General features: G+C 37.3%; 1 protein-coding gene across 2 annotated transcripts in view; it reads right to left on the bottom strand.

The window, feature by feature from the left end:
* Positions 1–19,154, bottom strand: part of NPNT (nephronectin) — a 148,082-nt gene that overhangs the window by 59,792 nt on the left and 69,136 nt on the right. For both annotated transcript variants that reach the window (XM_053703513.1, XM_053703514.1), the window contains one exon: positions 5,819–5,911. In XM_053703513.1, the coding sequence (XP_053559488.1) occupies positions 5,819–5,911 (93 nt within the window). The remainder of the gene's footprint in view (positions 1–5,818; positions 5,912–19,154) is intronic.

Below are 19,154 nucleotides of genomic sequence, written 5' to 3'. Positions count from 1 at the left end.
GAGCTGGTTACTTTGGGGCAATGCCACGCAAAAAGCCCTTTTCAGGGCTATTTGTAGGGTTAGACTTAGGTTTAGTGGTAGGGAAATTTTAGTATTTTAGGGGTTAATTAAATTAATATAGGTGGCGGCGGTATAGGGGGATTAGATTAGGGGTTAATTAATTTAATTAGGTATATTATTTAGATTTATTTTAATAATAATTAAGTTAGGGGTGTTAGAGTTAGATAGGGTTAATATAAATAATATAATAACTATATTAACCCTAATATAAATAGGGTTAATATAGTTAATATAGGTGGCGGCGGTGTAGGGGGCTCAGATTAGGGGTTAATATATTTAATATAGGTGGCGGCGGTGTAGGGGGATTAGATTAGGGGGTAATACATTTATTATAGGTGGCGGCGGTGTAGGGGGATTAGATTACATTAGAGGAAAAAGAGCTGATTACTTTGTGACAATTCCCCGCAAAAAGCCCTTTTAAGGGCTGGTAAAAGAGCTGGTTACTTTGGGGCAATGCCCCGCAAAAGGCCCTTTTAAGGGCTGGTAATAGAGCTGGTTACTTTGGGGCAATGCCACACAAAAAGCCCTTTTCAGGGCTATTTTTAATTTAGTTTAGGGTATGGACAGTTTAGTATATTAGGGGTTAATACATTTAATATAGGTGGCGGCGGTGTAGGGGGATTAGATTAGGGGTTAATACATTTAAAATAGGTGGTGGCAGTGTAGGGGGATTAGATTAGGGGTTAATACATTTAAAATAGGTGGCGGTGGTGTAGGGGGATTACATTAGGGGTTAATAATTTTAATGTAGGTGGCGACGGTGTAGGGGGCTCACATTAGGGGGTTAGACATTTAATGTAGGTGGCGGCGGGGTCCGGGAGCGGCGGTTTAGGGGTTAAACACTTTATTAGGGATTGCGGCGGGGGATCGCGGTTGACAGGTAGATAGACATTGCGTATGCGTTAGGTGTTAGGTTTTATTTCGCAGCTAGTTTAGGGAGCTACGGGGCTCCGATACACAGCGTAAGGCTTATTACGCCTGCAATTTGTGGCGAGGTGAAAATGGAGTAAGATTTCTCCATTTTCGCCACGTAAGTCCTTACGCTGTATATTGGATACCAAACTGCGCTGGTTGGTATACCTGTCTATGGGCCAAAAAACTACGGTCGAAGGCAGAAATATACGAGCGTAACTTCTATGTTACGCCGTATATGTGATACCAAACCAGCACAAATTTTGGCGTCGCCGGCTTTTGCGGGCGACGATTTATATCGGATCGGGGCCTCTGTTTTAATTTTCATTTAAATTTTTTACATCATCCAAACATTTAATTGCAATCATGAACAAACATTGTGGCAGTCATGCTTTATTTGGGAGAAGGTTTTATGGTTTAAAAAGGTCAAGAACTATTTTATCATTTTTATAAATCCAAGAAACAGCTATTTATCAAATGTAAACTGAGCATGTACTTTGATTTAGAAAGTAGCTTATAGTACTAGACCACTGGTTTTCAAACTTGTCCTCAGGCTTCCACAACAGGCCCGATTTTCTGGATTATCTTGGATGACAACAGGTAATATAACCATGTTTACTAATCAACTGATTATTTCACCAGTGCTCCAGTTCAGATATCTTTAAAATTTTGCCTGAGGACAGGTTTTAAAATCAATGGTCTAGAATAACTGTTCAAAGTGTGTGTCCGAGTGTGGAATAGTCCCCTGTGGTGACATTCATACCCACTGAACTCATTTTAAAGGTGTATAACACATTCATTTTCCACTATTCATAAATTGTTAAAGGTACACTAAACCCATTTTTTCTTTCATGATTCAGATAGAGCATGCAATTTTAAGCAACTTACTCTTATTATCAATTTGTATTTGTTCTCTTGCTATCTTTACTTAAAAAGCAGGAATATAAAGCTTATGAGCAGGCCCATTTTAGGTTCAGTACCCTGGATAGCACTTGCTTATTGGTGGCTGACATTTAACCACTAATTAGCAACGGTAACCCAGGACAGGTTCCTAAGCTTTACATTCCTGCTTTTAAAATAAAGATGGCAAGAGAACAAAGACAAATTGATAATAGAACTAAAGTAGAAAGTTGCTTAAAATTTCATGCTCTATCTGAATCATGAAAGAAAATATTTGGGTTCAGTGTCCCTTTAAACATTATATTAATGATGTATTATATGATAATATATTATTTTATAATAATATAATATATAATGTTATATTATATAGCTACAAATGTAAAATTGAACTAAATGCTAATCTAGTAGTTATATTTCTAGTTTATTACCATTAACATTTGTTTCCAAATCCTACACTTTTCCAAGCTGCTGGTAACCTTGAGCCTGTTAGCGAAGGGTTGTGATAAATAATTGTGTCCCAGCACACACTGACAATTACTCTTGTAGTGAAAAATGGTGCTGTTTCATCAGCCTTGTGGGCAAGCAAGGTCATAGCATTGACAAGCAACTCACAGGTCATATACTTGATCTCTTTAACACAAAATACTAGATCTGTCCTACAGTAAGAAGCCTTACTGATCTAACAAAACACCACCTTTACTGTGAAACATTATGGCTGTTAGCAATCTTATTTTAGATAAAAATTATGTAGTCAAATGGGAAAGTAAAAGTCATTAAACTTTCATGATTCAGATAGAGCATGCAATTCTATACAACTTCCCAATTTACTTCTATTATCAAATTGTCTTTATTCTCTTTGTTGTTGAAGAATAAATGTAGACAGGCTCAAGATCAGCAATGCACTACTGGGATCTAACTGAACACATCTGGTGAGCCATTGACAAGAGACATATGTGCAGCCACAAATCAGCAACTGGTTACCAGTAGTGAATTTGGAAAAATTCCATCCTGTATCTGAACCATGAAGTTTAAATTATGATTCTGCGGTCCCTTTAATTGACAATAAGATATTTAACTCAATGAAAAGCATTCATTGATAATGAAAGATTGTATATATGTATATATTTATTAGGCACGTGCATTTGTAATGAAAAATAAATATTAGTTTCATTTTCACAAAATAAATATCCGAATGAATGCACCAACCACATTGAAAGAAAATGAAGAAATACTGAGAAAGTTCGGCAGTATTCTGTTTTTTAATTACCTGAAGGGGGTTAAAATTCTTACCTCTAGTGTGCTGGAGAGCCGTGCTAATCCTGAACCTTCTTCTAAGAGGCTTGGGCCGCCGTAATAGGAGTATTAGAGCGGTGGATCCCATGGACTGCATTAAAGAAGAAGGTCAGGATTAGCCCGGCTCTCCAGTGTGCTAGACGTAAGTATTAGTGCAACAGGTGAAATGTTTCAGTAGTAGCAAAGGAACATTTACATTTGTTTAATGAAAATGAATTTAAATGTTCCAAATATACTAAAGGGACACTAAACCTCATTTTTTTCTTTAATGATTCAGATAGAGCATGTAATTTTAAGCAACTTTCTAATTTACTCCTATTATCAAATGTTCTTTGTTCTCTTGCTATCTTTATTTAAAAAGCAGGAATGTAAAGCTTAATAGCTGGCCCATTTTGATTAAGAACCTGGGGTATGCTTGTTTATTGGTTTGCTAAATGCAGCCACCAATAAGCAAGTGCGATCCATGGTGCTGAACCTAAAATGGGGCCAGCTCCTAAGCTTAACATTCCTGCTTTTTAAATAAAGATAGCAAGAGAATGAAGAAGATAGGAGTAAATTAGAATGTTGCTTAAAATTGCATGCTCTATCTGAATCATGAAAGAAAAACATTGGGTTTAGTATCCCTTTAAGTATTAATTTAGTTTAAAACAAAAAGAATACCGAATAGTGCAGCAGATTAATATACGGGAAAACGAATTTCAAATGTGAAAACAAGCCCTATCTGTCTGTAGAATGCACATGCATTCTTCTTAATTGTTCTCAAGGGAATTGCTGGGGTACTCCTTTCCCCAATATTATATTTTTCAGAATTTAATTGGTTTGCAATTAAAAAAAAAAGGCCAGATTATTGATATATAGCAGTGATGGCAAACCTTGGCACTCAAGATGCTTCAGAACTACATTTCCCATGATGCTCGACTGGACTGCAGAAGGCCGCCACCTAAGCATCATGGGCAATGTAGTTCTGAAACATATAGGGTGCCAAGGTTTGCCATCACTGCTATATAGGCACCATACAACTAAACTTCATTCATAATTCCCTTTCACAGTGTAAGAATTATTATCCATAGTGTGATCTTGAAATTCAAACCTGTGTGTAACTGTTTTGACATTAGAAACCATTCAAAGGAGGGCTTCTAAAATGGTACATGATTTAGGAATAAAAGTTACTAGGAAATACTTTGTTACTTTAATATGTATAGTTCATAGGACATAAGTAAAGAGTAGCGATGGGCGAATGTTTTGCAACATTTAAAAAAACGAAACAAATTTTAACACATTTGTTCGTTCAAATCGAATTTCGAATGTATACATAATATTATAACATTCGATTTTCGAATGTTCGGTTTCGAATTTTATGATTACATTAGAAAATATTATTTTCGAAAAATTTGAATTTATATTTGTAATAGTATTTCTAATGCTTTCTTTAAATGTAATATTCAAATTATGTAATATTCTATATAGAAACATTTGAAATGATATATTTGTATCTATTATGTATCAATTTACTAGATTCCCTCCCTACCACATGAACTATTGAACTTCTGAATAGTATTTGTTAAATAGAATGTTAAATTCGAAATTTCAAATGTGGACATTCGATATAATTATAAACATTCGAATTCGAAAGTGACATTCGAAAACTGTAAATAACATTTGATTATAGAATTTTTAAGAATATTCGTTCTTATCAACATTCGGATTTATAATTCAAATTTCGGTAATAACAGTCGTTCTAACATTCGAAATTCAAAAATTTACACATTCGCCCATCCCTAGTAAAGAGGGGATAAAGCCGCATCGCTTAACCAGCACTATAACCCCCTTAAATTAAAGCAGCCCAGCCCCAGCTGCTGCAGCCCACTGGGAAGTGTCCTAGTAGACCAATCCAGCATTGTATCTCATTAACTCTCAGAAACAAACATACACAAATATATGCATCACAAAACAAAACATTTAAATATATCCCAAACGTTGCTTATTATTATTATTATTATTACAATTATTATTAATAAAAATACAACTGTTTTGTCTTACAGAATACATTGCCTTCCATACACATTCTTTGCTTCAGACAGGAACCTTTTATCAGACAATTAGTGTGTGTGTGCTAATTTACAGTGCTTTTTCAACAATTGAAATCACGCGATTGTGCACATGATTGCAAGATTTCAATTATTGGATCGAGTCTGGGGGGCATCCCTATAACGCTAGCAACACCCTCCAGACCGCGATCAAATCCAGAAAGCTCAGAAGGCTTCAGGACAGCCATTAGCTATGACGTTGTATTCCGTCATAACGGCGCTAAAGCCCATCGCCGTTTGGACGAAATACAACGGCATAACGGCGGCAAAATGTTAAAGTTGGCAACAAAACTTTGCTGACCAAAACAGTGGAATTAAAGGAGCACAATTTTGGAAATTTGGTAGTAAGTAGCATATATATTAGGGGCTAGAGTAGAGCGCCGCATTGCATTATGAAACACACCTTTCTAACCACCAATTGTCTAACAAGAATTTGTCCAATGCCCTGACTTGCTGCCAACATTCTAAATTTAAATGTGCTATTTTGATTAACATCATTTCAATAGTAAATTATGATTGCATAGTCATGCTATCTCACACAGATAATGTATAGATGAATTCCATACCTTGATTGCAGGTTTTCCCAGTGTATCCGGGGTGACATTTGCACTTGTTAGGGCCAATACAATCTCCATGTTTACACGCTGGCTGACAGATGGCTAAGGGGAAAAAAAAGTCTGATTACTATATAAGTCATTGGACAAAAACAAATACTTTGATTATTTAGCAATATATATGTGATTTGAAAAACTTTACAAGATCCTGCATTTTAGCACAGTTTAGTGGCTCTCATTGGCTGAAGCTACAACAACAAATGGTTTAGCTTCTTTTGACATGGGCCTAGCTTGCAAATACTTTATAACAATGATCAATTTGTCGTAAAAACATATTTATAGATGCTCACACAAAGCTACATGCATAACATTTTGCAGGCTTTTGCAGTCATTTACACAGATACCCATGCCAACAGTAATATGTACATTTCTAAAAGGGACATTTTTGTAATTGTAAACAATGTACCAATTTTGCTTCTATTATTAAATTTGCTTCATTCTTATTATCTTTGTTGAAGGAGCATCAATGCACTACTGGGAGGTAGCTTAACATATCTGGTGAGCCAATGACAAGAGCTATTTGTATGCAGCCACCAATAAGCAGATAGATTTCAGTAATGCATTTCTGCTCCCAAGCCTATCTATGTATCCTTATCAACAAAGGATGCCAGGAAAACTAAGCAAATTAGATAATAGGAGTAAATTGAAAAATTGTTTCAAATTGCATGTTCTATCAGAATCATAATAGTTTCATTTTGAATTAATTTGTCTCTTGAAGCTTGTACAGTATAAGGTAATTAACTAAGGTTTACATTGCACTCCAGTGTAATTGGATAAACATTACAATAGACACTGCTGGTTATGGGTATCCTGCTGAAATATCACAGAACAAAAATGCTGCGTCTCAGATCATTGCAGGATTAGAATATTGTATACTGAAATCTTGCTAACAGGGTCTTTAAATCTATATGCTTAATTACCTACATTGATTGAACCCTGAAAATACTAGGTATGCTGGTAAGACACAGCTGGGTGGCAAATATAACTGCAATTAATATTTTATCAACCCAAAGAAGCCTTCAACATTTTTGGAGTAAACCATTGTGACGCTCTCTGGTAGACAAATAGTTAGCAAGATTGCCCTATTTCTAGGGATAAAACCTACCTCTGCAATGTTTCAAATTGAAACTTTCTAACCCCACAACATTTTAGACATGTCTCAACTGTGACACATGCAGAGTCGCAACATTTTGAACTGCAATATTCTAAACCTAATTGGTACCAATTAGGCAATAAATATGGCTGGTTGTCACACCAGATACTGAAAGCCTAAACAGTTTATTAAAGGTACAAAATAATTGAATGAAAATAGCAGTATTACTATAGTACATGCAAAGGTTTTCATAAACTACTGCTGCTTTAACTGGTAGAGTTAAAGGTCAGGCCTGGAAGTGACAACCTGGGCAAGCAGTACCAGGTATACACTGACATGCGGTGCATATAGTCTGTCAGGCCGGCATGCACACACTAGCGCATAAACACTGAACAAAAGGTAAACAAACCAACTGCTACACGTTTTCCTAGATTTGCTGAAGTTTGAGGAGTCTGAGACCTAGTACTGAAAACATGAGTTTTGATTGATATGGTTAGGTATCCTCATGTATAGTTGCCAAAACTTAGAGAGAGAAAATCCAGACACAATTTGCAGTATAGCTATCATGTAAACAGACTATATATACCAGTAGTTTAATCCTCATATCCCCAGTGTAAACTGCACATAATAGGCACAACATATTAACATATAATATTATACCTAAACTGTAAACTGCAGGAGACCCAGAGATGCCATTTTACTAAATGAGACAAAAATATTATATTATTATAATGTAAAGTACAAGAGACTCACATGCCACAAAATGCTAATAAATACATAAGACCATCCAAGACATTGACCTGGATTCAATATAACTTATTTGTAAAACTATTATATTGCTGAAAAAACTTTGCAGCTCAAATATGGTGAATTCATAAAAATTTGTACCAGCCATGGGCGCAGGAACTGGGGGACAGGGGACACATCCCCCCCCCCTGGAACTCATGTGTGGGGGGGGGCAGATATTGCATAAATCCCACCTCCAGATAAATGAGGCAGGAGCATTGTTCCCTGTAAGATATGCATGCACACCTTTTCTCTAGAGAGTGCACAGTGAAAACTAAACTGTACACAATTTGTTTCCGACCCCCCTTTTCAAATGGGAGGCTGAAAACAATTGAGCGACAAACCAATTCTTAAATGGATGGATGAGGTGGGTGGAAAATCTAAATACTGTGCGTCTTCGAAATACAGACCCTCTCATCACACTTCTATTGGACCACCTATGCACCTAGCCACTCCAGTCTCCAAAGAGCTGACAGAGCTGGATTGTGCTTACAGTAGACCTGGGCCAGGACGTGACAGGAGTGGATGGTGGTTGAGTTCTCTAGCCCTGACCATTAATTATGATTGACAGGTAGGTACCTGCTAGTTTTTACAACTGACAGCCTGGGTTTTGGTGTCTTGTCTGAAAGTGATCCTCATCCCTCCTCTGCTTTCTGCACTCGCTGTTTTTCACGCTGCAGGGGATACTGCTTTGAGTCTCAAGGGTATCTCATGCAGACATCTCTCTTTAATTTACCTTTTAGTTGTTTAAAGGCAATTTTTAATATTGTTAAAAAGTTGGTTTTAAACATCTGAAAGGTAAATTAAAATTTAACATTGGTTTTGCCAAATGTAAAACAAATTTTTCAACACCAGTTCTTGCTAAGGAAGATGATCTAAATGTCAAGACTCTTAAGTAGAAATCAACATTTAAAGGGATAGAAAAGTCAAAATTAAACTTGCATCATTCAGATATAGCATGCCATTTTAAGACACTTTTAAATTCACTTTTACTTTTAAATGTGCTTTGTTCTCTTTGTATCCCTTGCTGAAAAATAATATGCACATGTCCTACACTAGTGGGAGCTAGCTGCTGATTGGTGCCTACACACTGTTGTCTCTTGTGATTGGCTTACTAGAGGTGTACATCAAGCTGCATTCCTTCAGCAATTGATAACAAGAGAATGAATCAAATTTGATAATAGAAGTAAATTAAGTGTTGGAGGTGTATTCACTGTTTTTCCACTTTGCAAACAGTTGTCTTTTGCTGTGCACTTCACACAATTATACTGTCAATAGCAGGAAGGCCACTGGCTGGAACAAATAGGTGAGCCATGATTAATTTCTAACAGGATCTAGACAAATATATCTGATTCCCACAATCAAGCATCCATGCCAAACCCATAACTTAGGGCTGATTTTCAAAATGTGCAACACATTGCTAGGACAACTGTATCATGGAACAAAAGGACAAAACTGGGACTGTCCCAAAAAAATCGGTATGGTTAGCAAGTATGCTCACGTTAAACAGTGAAGCTATATATATATATTATATATATATATATATATATATATATATATATATATATATATACACACATACACACACACTAAATTAATTTACCAATAAATGTATTTTCAAAAAACCTGTGTGTGTAAAAAATTAGCTTAAAAAAACGTTGCTACTATTTATATATGCCGCTTCTTAGTAAAATTTTATTTTCTAACCATGTCTTATGGTTTATAATTACTAGATGTTTCAGACCAGTTACATTATCAGTCATTTGTGTTCAGTGAAAACAGCCATCTCTCCCAGTCTGGTATAATAACTGTCAGCAAATATATCCCCTTTAAGAGAAAAGTAAAAAAAAAAAAAAAATGTTTATAACCACAGGATCTCCACAGTAAGATGTACCAAGATATATGATATAAAAAAAGTCATTTTTAGCTGTTTTTATTTTACATAAAACAGAATTTCTTTTTCACAATATGTTTTATTTTAATGATGTCGTACACACCAACTGGTACATACGGCAGCTGCACCTGTTCATTCATTATGTTCCAAGTCAAAACCTATGAGAATTTGACTGTAAAACAATTGAAGCAATTATCATATTCCATCATATAAAGTGTTGGTTTCAAACTGCCCCTAGCCTCTTGTGTGTCAAACACCCATTCAAATAAAGATTATTATTTATTTATTTATTTTAAGGGGGGGGGGGGGACAGTGACAGAGCATAAAATACGTATTCATATTTATCTAAAATGACGCTTCAAATTAAGATTTAAAATCCATTTATTACTGTTGAGGTAAAATGAAAAAAAAAATCACTTTTGAATGTTTGGAGTAAATATTGTACAATATGTAGTGCATCTAAACTTTCCCATTTATGCACAAAGGTATTTTTTTTACCCCGCTCACCTTGCTGGCACCTTTCTTATATAATTTCCCATAAAAAGAGAATCAGCGACATGGAATGGAACAATATTTGCCTTATCATTACTTCTTAATAGTGACCTCTTTTTAATAAGCGCAATGGACATTAAAACCATTATTTAAATTTCTTGCATAGACAATGCCGTTTCAAAATGTATTAGTTTTTTTTTATTGTTCCTGTATTAAGAGGAAAAAAAAGGTTATAAACTTTGTTTATGTCTCTAGACCATATCCATTTCCACCAATAGAGTTAGAGTGTTCTTCGCAGCAAGTAAGTAATCTATCTTCCCAGTTCCCAGTTATCTTGTACTATGGTAAAAGGTCCTGATTTGGGAAATCTTTCCTGCTGTGCATTTCTTCCCCTGCACCACAAGTTAAAAGGGACATGATTCAGATAGAGTATATAATTCTAAACAACTTTCCAATTTACTTCTATAATCATATTTATTTTATTCTCTTGGTATACTTTGTTGAAGGAGCTGCTATGCATTACTGGGATCTAGCTGAACACTATGAGGCCCATTTATCAAGCTCTGAATGAAGCTTGAGGGCCCGTGTTTCTGGCGAGTCTTCAGACTCACCAGAAACAGCAGTTATGAAGCAGTGGTCTAAAGACCACTGCTTCATAACCCTGTCCGCCTGCTCTGATGAGGCGGACAGGCATCGCCGGAATTCAACCTGATTGAGTAAGATCGGGTTGATTGACACCCCCCTGCTGGCAGCCAATTGGCCGCGAATCTGCAGGGGGCGGCGTTGCACCAGCAGCTCACAAGAGCTGCTGGTGCAATGCTGAATACGGAGAGCGTATTGCTCTCTGCATTCAGCAATGTCCGTCGGACCTGATCCGCACTGTCGAATCAGGTTGATAATTCGGCCTCATTGGGTGAACCAATAACAAAAGGCATATACATGTGCAGTAACCAACCAGTGGCTAGCTCCAAGTAGTGCATTGTTAACTGTGAGTCTACCCAGACATGCCTTTCAACAAAGGATATCAAGAAAACAAAACAAATTAGATAACAGAAGCAAAATGAAAAGTTGCTTGTAACTGCATGATCAATATGAATAATGAAAGTTTAATGTTCATTTACTGTCCCTTTAAGGTCTGGTTTCACCAGGTGAATCCTGAGATTAGCCAAATATCTCCCAGAAAATCCAGTTCTACCCAGACTGTCTTCAGACTCTATCACACCACTCTATTAGCCTGACTTCACCCTCAACTGTGACCCTAAAAGTCAGTCTACCAAAATCTTGAAAAACATAGACCTGGTTAAAAGTCATCTAACCCCTGCACCATATGACTCCCAACCCTTCACTGCCTATCCCTGCCCTTAATCACCATGATGTTAAGTCCAGGATTAAGCATTACAAAAGATGGCAAGAAAGCCCTAGTGCACAAAATATTTTGGCATGCGTGAATAGTGATCTTTTATACACATAATAGAATATTAATACGCCATTAATTCCTTCTGTTTTATATTACAAAAAAATAGTATTCTATTCAATACAGTGTTAATGCTCTAAATTCCTGCATCAGAGTACACGCTCCACTATGTAAATATCAGATTCTCAGATAAGGTGTTACACTGGTTAACGTGTGAACCACTGCCAAAAGGCATCCTGATAGGGTATCAGCAATCAGCCTGTAGACATAAGGTCTGCCAGTCACATTTGCCAACATTTGTTTTACCCTTATGCTGGTTCTCATCAAGGATGACGGACATCTTGTGTGCTAATTGTACAATTCCATTCATCTAGAAACATGAGATAATCTGAACACTCTAAAACAATGGGGGAATAAAATGGAGCACTATGCAACATCAGCTTCACAAGGGCATTTAAGGTTAAATGAGATTTTGCTATTCTGGTTTATATTTGTAGATACGCCACAAAAGAAAGAGCATTGTTATGAACTTGCTGGTTAATCTGTGAGGAGGTTACAGATCATCATACACAAAACTGATATAGAGCCCTTACATAAAAGGATAAACAATTAGACTGTAACAAGTGGGAAAAGGATCAAATAACCTAGGAATAATTAACATATATTTTAAAATGCCTTTGCTAAATCTTATAAGATTGCTTAAAAATATCTTCTATCCAGCTTACTAACAGCTTGATTCTCTGTGTGTGACAAATTGCTTAAAATGTAATAAATATTTTTTTTTTTTTTGTACAGCCAAACATGTTTGTAGCGGATTGTGAAAGCAGTTCAGCCCTTATAAACCATTATTTGATTCCCCTGTTAGAGAATATAGGGTCAGTCACAATGATTTAACTAAGCAAAATCTCCATAGACCTTCATGGTGAGTTTTATTAATAAAATATTAGATAAACTTTTCTACAGTATTATGATCATCCCCATAGGGTATTGTTACATTATATAGGGTGGCTAAAGGGTCATTTTTTAACTTCCATGTGTTTTTTTATTATATATTTAATTGGGAATTTAATTTCTGATGCTAACTGAAGTAATATATGTGAGATTGTGCATGTGTGATAGGAGACACTATGACCAGCAGACTTGTATGTTTAAAGCTAATAGACTTTCTGCTGACACATTATTACCAATAATATTTAAAGGGACATTCGAATCTCAGTTTTTCTATGGACCATTTTGAAAAATGACAATTATACAGTGAATTTAAAGGAACAGTAAACACTTTGAAATTTTAATATACACAGTTTAGTTTTAAATAGTAAAACAACTTTGCATTATAATTTAATTGTTTGCTTTGCTCTCTTTTCATATAATTTAGCACTTAAAATTGGGGCTTTTTAATTTTCTGAAATGAAAAAGCATAGTGCAGACTTTTAAATGCTAACCATGCTACATATGTTTTCTAAATTGGCTTTAACAGATAAGTACTGAAAACAATGCATTTTATAAAGGCCTAACTCGGGTCAAAAATAGGCCTGGGCATTTTAAGGCCTCAATACTGACAAGTATAATGTACTAATTTGATTTGCAAAAACATTTCAAGTTTTAAACACCCTTCTGTCCCTGTATTTTTTAAATTGGTTGTTATTAATAGTAAAAAAATAGAAATGTAATAAAAAAGGAGTCATTGAAGTCCACAATTGAATAAATTATTATAGCACTTGTCATTTCATGGAAGCTGCACTATCAGAGGAATATAATACACAGAGGCACCAACAGGCACCATCAAGAGGAGGTACTACTACTTCCTCCTTGGTTAGCCCACACCAGAAAATATGCATTTGTGCAGCCTTCCTGTACCAATATGGTGAAAGGTTTTCTCAATATATCAACACTGCGGCAGCCATCTTGAAAACCTTGCCACCATAAAGGCAAATTCATAGAGTTTCCATATCCTGTGATCCCTATTTTGCCAGGGAGGGTGGGACATAGATAAGCCAGACATGATGCAGGTGGAGCTTGACTGGAGGGGCCCCTAGATGTGTGAACCCATTCTTACCTATGACCTCTGAGACAACTGTAGTTACATCCCTGTTCAAGGGCTGACCCTGCATTATGAATAAACAATAATGCTGGTGACCATGCGGGGCATAGGCAACTGGCAGGAGCCTGCAAATTACCCCTAGCCCATTGTACAAATGCCCTGTATGCCCTATGGCTGGTCCAGGCCTAATTGTATACTAACAAAATAGCTGTGGTTAGACTTGTTAGCTGCAGACTCAAGACCAAATTGGTTCCACTAAATGTGGCAAGTTGTTGGTGAAGTTTGGCTATTGAAAAACAGTTGTTGCCAGGGGGTATTATGGTCTAGGCCAACAAGGCTTGTGCCTAGGGCAGTAGATTTGTGGGGATCACCAATTCTGTATCAAACATTCATGGAAAGAGTAGTTCTGAACGCATTTATCCCCTAGCTGCCTAAGAAACCTAAATGATGCATTGCCGACCATTCTGTAATTCAGTGCTCAATTTTCCCAGGAGCACGGCGCCAAGATTTTGGGATCCGTAACATTTTCTAACCTCTGTAGTATATGGGCCTGCTATCACCGGCCTGTCATAAATCCATGCCCCAGGCGGTTTATTCACTTGCCTAGGCCTCCCTGCTCACTCACTATGGTGAGGCTTACAAGCGATGGCCGGAACACATCAGGTAGATGGTGCAAGTGAGGGGGATGCATTAGCCCCAGGATCTGACAATAGGCGGGGACAGTCCCAGCTGGCTGCACAGCTCCGATCTGGATACCAAGGAGCTACGGATCGCAGTGGCCTGTGGGGTAGCGGTCTTTGCTGACTCCCAGGTTTTATATCCACTGTGTGTCACTTGGAATAAAGTAATCAAGTTTTTAATTGAAGCTGGTGCTCCGTTTTTCTTTGTTGATGAACCACCTGTGAGGTAGCGTGTCATGTAAAACTGGGTAAAGGTGTTTGCAGCACTGTTGTAGCTTGAACTGCGATAGTAAATGATGGTACTACAGCATTCTCCCTGCATGGTGCACACAAAGGGTACGGTACAGCTTCAGAGTTACTGAATGGAAAATATGTTTATTTTGTAAATACCAAAAGTGCCACTATGGGTATATCTGCCAGAGATTTGTTAAATGGTTACATTTTATACATACAGTATATATGTTGACTGTGCACGTCTAGCTCAGTGATTGGTTCCATTGGAATGATTAACTAATATTCCAAATAGTGGCACTGGTTGTTGCAAACAATAAATTTGTTTTAAAAATGTTAAGCCTTGGCTTATATGTTATTCTACAGCAAGTCAAGTGATTTGTAACTACAAGGTGTTTACTGTCCCTTTAACATGCCTATCGATCTCAAAATTGCCTCTTAGATTCTAAAACCCCAAATAGCACCCCAAATGCATGCATGCTTGTTCTGGATTGGCTGGTAACATCTTTGCACCCATTCCAAAAGCAGTATGTGCAGAATTAATTAGAACATACATATAAAAGGCAGAAGAAATCACTGGAGGCTGTGTAGGTACATTTAGGAAGGTGTGAGTGGACAAGTTCCCAGACAGGGAACCTGCCAGGTCGCAATTGTCACTGACAATGCAGCATAGACTGGTAAAACTAAAGACTGCATAAGAGCTCTATTATGCAATTCCCTTGTTCTTAAAAGGGTATGAAACCCAACATTTTTATTTCATTATTCAGACAGAGCATACAATTTTCCAATTTACTTCTATTATCAAATTTTCTTAGTTCTTCATTGTTATAGAGATACCCAGGTAGGTAGCGTGCACATGTATGGGGCACAACATGACAGGAAATAGTGCTGCCGTCTCCTGAGCTTATATCCCTGCTTCTCAACAAAGGATAACAAGAAAACAAAGATTTGACAATAGATGTAAATTGGAAAGTTGTTTAAAATTGTATGTTCTATCTGAGTCTTGAAAGAAACATTTTGGGTTTTATGTCCCTTTAAATTGTGGTATATGTGAACAGCTCCGAAGCTGTAAATGCTGTTTCATAAATTAGGCCCTGTATAACAAACACACACAACACACTATTAAAAATCTAGTAGCCAAAACCTTTATAAAACTGGGCTTATTTTAAGGAATTCTTATTAGAGCTACCTGCCTTATATGTTTGTAACACAAATTTTTATTTAATGAGCCTAGCAGAACAGGCGCCTTTCAAATGCCAAATTAATAGCACTATCATTTAGTAATTTCCCAAACATGGACAAAATCCAGTGTACACAATTAACAAAGCAGTTTAGTTAATTAAAGTAAATCATAAGTAGCATTTTCCTATACGATGCTCATTTACACATCAAATGAAGCCAAGCAAGGACTTGTGTTAAACCACGAGCTGAAGCAATTGCATTACGATTAGCTGTGGGAAGGTGAGTAATTCTATAGTCTTTACTGAATTATAATTCTCTCTAGGAGGTTGCATACAAAAAGATTGCATTGCAAATTCAATAATGACCAAAATAATAAATACAAACTCACTCTAAAATGACATAATGCTAAAATGGCATGTGTCTTATCTGTAACAGGGAACTTTGATTGGGGAAATAAAAGTGATATGATGGCGTTATCAGGACAAACATCTCTTATCCCACAAAAATGTATATTTATAAGATTTTAGCCCAGCGTAATATGACCCTACAGACACTAAACCGCATGCTCTCATCAGACCTCAGATCAGATCCCTGACCCTGCAGCCTCTCTGGCAGTCAAGTACCCACATCAAATCTCATTTCAGACCCATGGCCCGGCAGCTCTCTGTCAGCTACAAACACACATCATATTTCAAACCAGATCCCTATCTCTCCAGCTCTCAGTCAGCTACATACTAACATCATATCTTATGTCAGACCCTGCAGTTCTCTGTTAGCTACATTTCCAAATGTCATCACATATCAAACCCCTGGCCCTGCAGCTCTCTGTCAGCTACATACCCACATCAGATTTTGTATCAGACCTCTGGCCATGCAGCTCTTTGTCAGCTACATATCCACATCAAATCTCATATCAGACCCCTAGCCCTGCAGCTCTCTGTCAGCAACATATCCACATCATATTGCATAGTGAACCCCTGGCCCTGCAGGGCTCTTTCAGCTACATACCCACATCATATCACATATCAGACATCAGACCCTGCAGCTCTCTGTTACCTACATACCCACATAATATATTATATCAGCCCCCTGGCCCTGCAGTTCTCTATCATCATATCTCATATCAGATCCCTGTCCCTCCAACTCTGCCAGCTACATAGTCACATTATATCTCATATCAGACCCCCTGCAGCTCTCTGTCATATACAAACCTACATTATGTCACATATCAGAATACTGACACTGCAGCTCTCTGTCAGCTACATAAATGATAGCCACATCATATATCTCATACCAGACCCCTGGTCCTGCAGCTCTCTGTCTGCTACATACCCACATCATATCAGACCCTTGACCCTGCAGCTCTCGGTCAGCTACATACCCACATCATATATCATATCAGATATCATATCATCATCATATATACATACCCACATCATATGTCATATCAGATATCATACCCACATCATATATCACATCATATATCATATCAGACCCTTGACCCTGCATACCCACATCATATATCATATCAGATATCATATCATCATCATATATACATACCCACATCATATATCATATCAGATATCATACCCACATCATATATCACATCATATATCATATCAGACCCTTGACCCTGCAGCTCTCTGTCAGCTACATACCCACATCATATCTCATATTGAAACCCTGGCCCTGCAGCTCTCTCTCTGCTACATACCCACATAATATCTCATATCAGATCCCTGGCACTGCAGCTCTCTGTCAGCTGAATACCCACATCAAATCTCATTTTAGACCCCTGGCTCTGCAGCATTCTGTCAACTATATACCCACATCATATCACATATTAGACCCCTGGCCCTGTAGCTCTCTCTCAGCTACAAACCCACATCATATCTAATAGCATATCATCATATTAGACCCCTGCAGCTCTCTGTCAGCTACAAACCTACATAGTATCTCATATCATACCCCTGTTCCTCCATCTCTCTGTTAGCTACATACTCGCATCATATCACAAATCAGACTCCTAGCCCTGCAGCTCTCTTTTAGCTACATACCAGCTAGATCATATCAGATCCCTGGGCCTACTGGTGGGGCACACAAAGATTTTTAAATCATTTCATATTTTAAGAGCAGTCAAGTAGCTGACATTACCGGCGAGCATAAGTGCAATAATATAATAAAATGAATTGGTAATGTAGTTTGGGAAAATAAACATACTGGTATTATAACTTCAAAGTAAATCTTCTCTGATTTAGATACATACAGTATACAGTAATAATAATAATTTTAGAGAAGTTTATGGGTAAATAAAATGTGCTGTCAGAATCCTTTAGCAATAGGCTGGATAAGCTTGTCCACATATACATCATACAATTAGGGCTAGATTATGAGTGGAGCGCTATTGTTACACTCAAATCCATATTTGCTATTAAAATTACTGTGATTAGTAATTTATGATCTCCATATTTTCTATGGGCAGCGTTGAGTGGTAATGAGCGCTCTTATTACAAGTTCAAAGTAAATGCGATCAGTTGAAAGAAAATTGCATTTACCGCTCAAACTTTTTAAACTACCTTAAAGCTTGCGTAAAGAGTTTGTCCGGTGGAAACAGTTGCACTAAACTACACTATTAACCCCTAAACCACCACACACCCACATTGCAAGCTACCTCTCTACACTATTAACCCCTAAACCGCCACACCCATCCCCCACCCATCCCCCACATTCCGTGGGATGAAAATGGAGCGCTGCCACCCTGGTGAGTAGATGTTTTTAGTGTTGTTGTTTTTTAAAGAAAAAGAGCTAAGAAACTTTAGGGCAATGCCCTACAAAAAGCCCCTTTAAGGGCTATATTTGTAGTTTAGTGTTAGAATAGGTTATTTTTTGAGGGGGGGGTTAGCAGGGTCTTTTTTTGTTAATTTGTTTGTTATTTTTTGTAATGGTAGTTTTTGTTGTTGTTGTAATGTTAGGTTGTTTTTATTTTTTTAAGTAATGCTAGGTTGTTGTTTTTGTAGGGGGTTTAGATGTTAGTGGATTTCGTTGCAGTGGGGGGGGGTTTAGGGGTTAATAGTGTTTATCGGTAGTTTGTGATGTGTGGATGTGGCAGTTTAGGAGTTAATAGTGTAGAAGGGTAGTTTTCAATGTGGGGTTTTGACAGTTTAGGAGGTTAATAGTGTAGAAGGGTAGTTTGCGATATGGGCATGTGGCAGTTTAGGGGTTAATAGTGTAGAAGGTTACTTTATGATGTGGGTGTGTCAGTTTAGGGGTTAATAGTGTAGAAGGGTAGTTTGCGATGTGGGGGTATGCTGGTTTAGGGGTTAATAGTGTAAAGGGGACTTTGCTATGGGCTATGTGGTGGTGGTTTAGGGGTTACTAGAGTAGGAGGCTTATGACTATTTGGGTTAGCACGCAAGTATGGGTTTTGGGTTTTTTCCACTTTTCTCTCTCCGCTAAAGTCAATGGGAGAGTACGT

This window comes from Bombina bombina, chromosome 2 (genome assembly GCF_027579735.1).
Source record: "Bombina bombina isolate aBomBom1 chromosome 2, aBomBom1.pri, whole genome shotgun sequence".
NCBI classification, from domain to species: Eukaryota; Metazoa; Chordata; class Amphibia; order Anura; family Bombinatoridae; genus Bombina; species Bombina bombina.
This window is presented reverse-complemented; position numbering and strand designations above follow the sequence as displayed.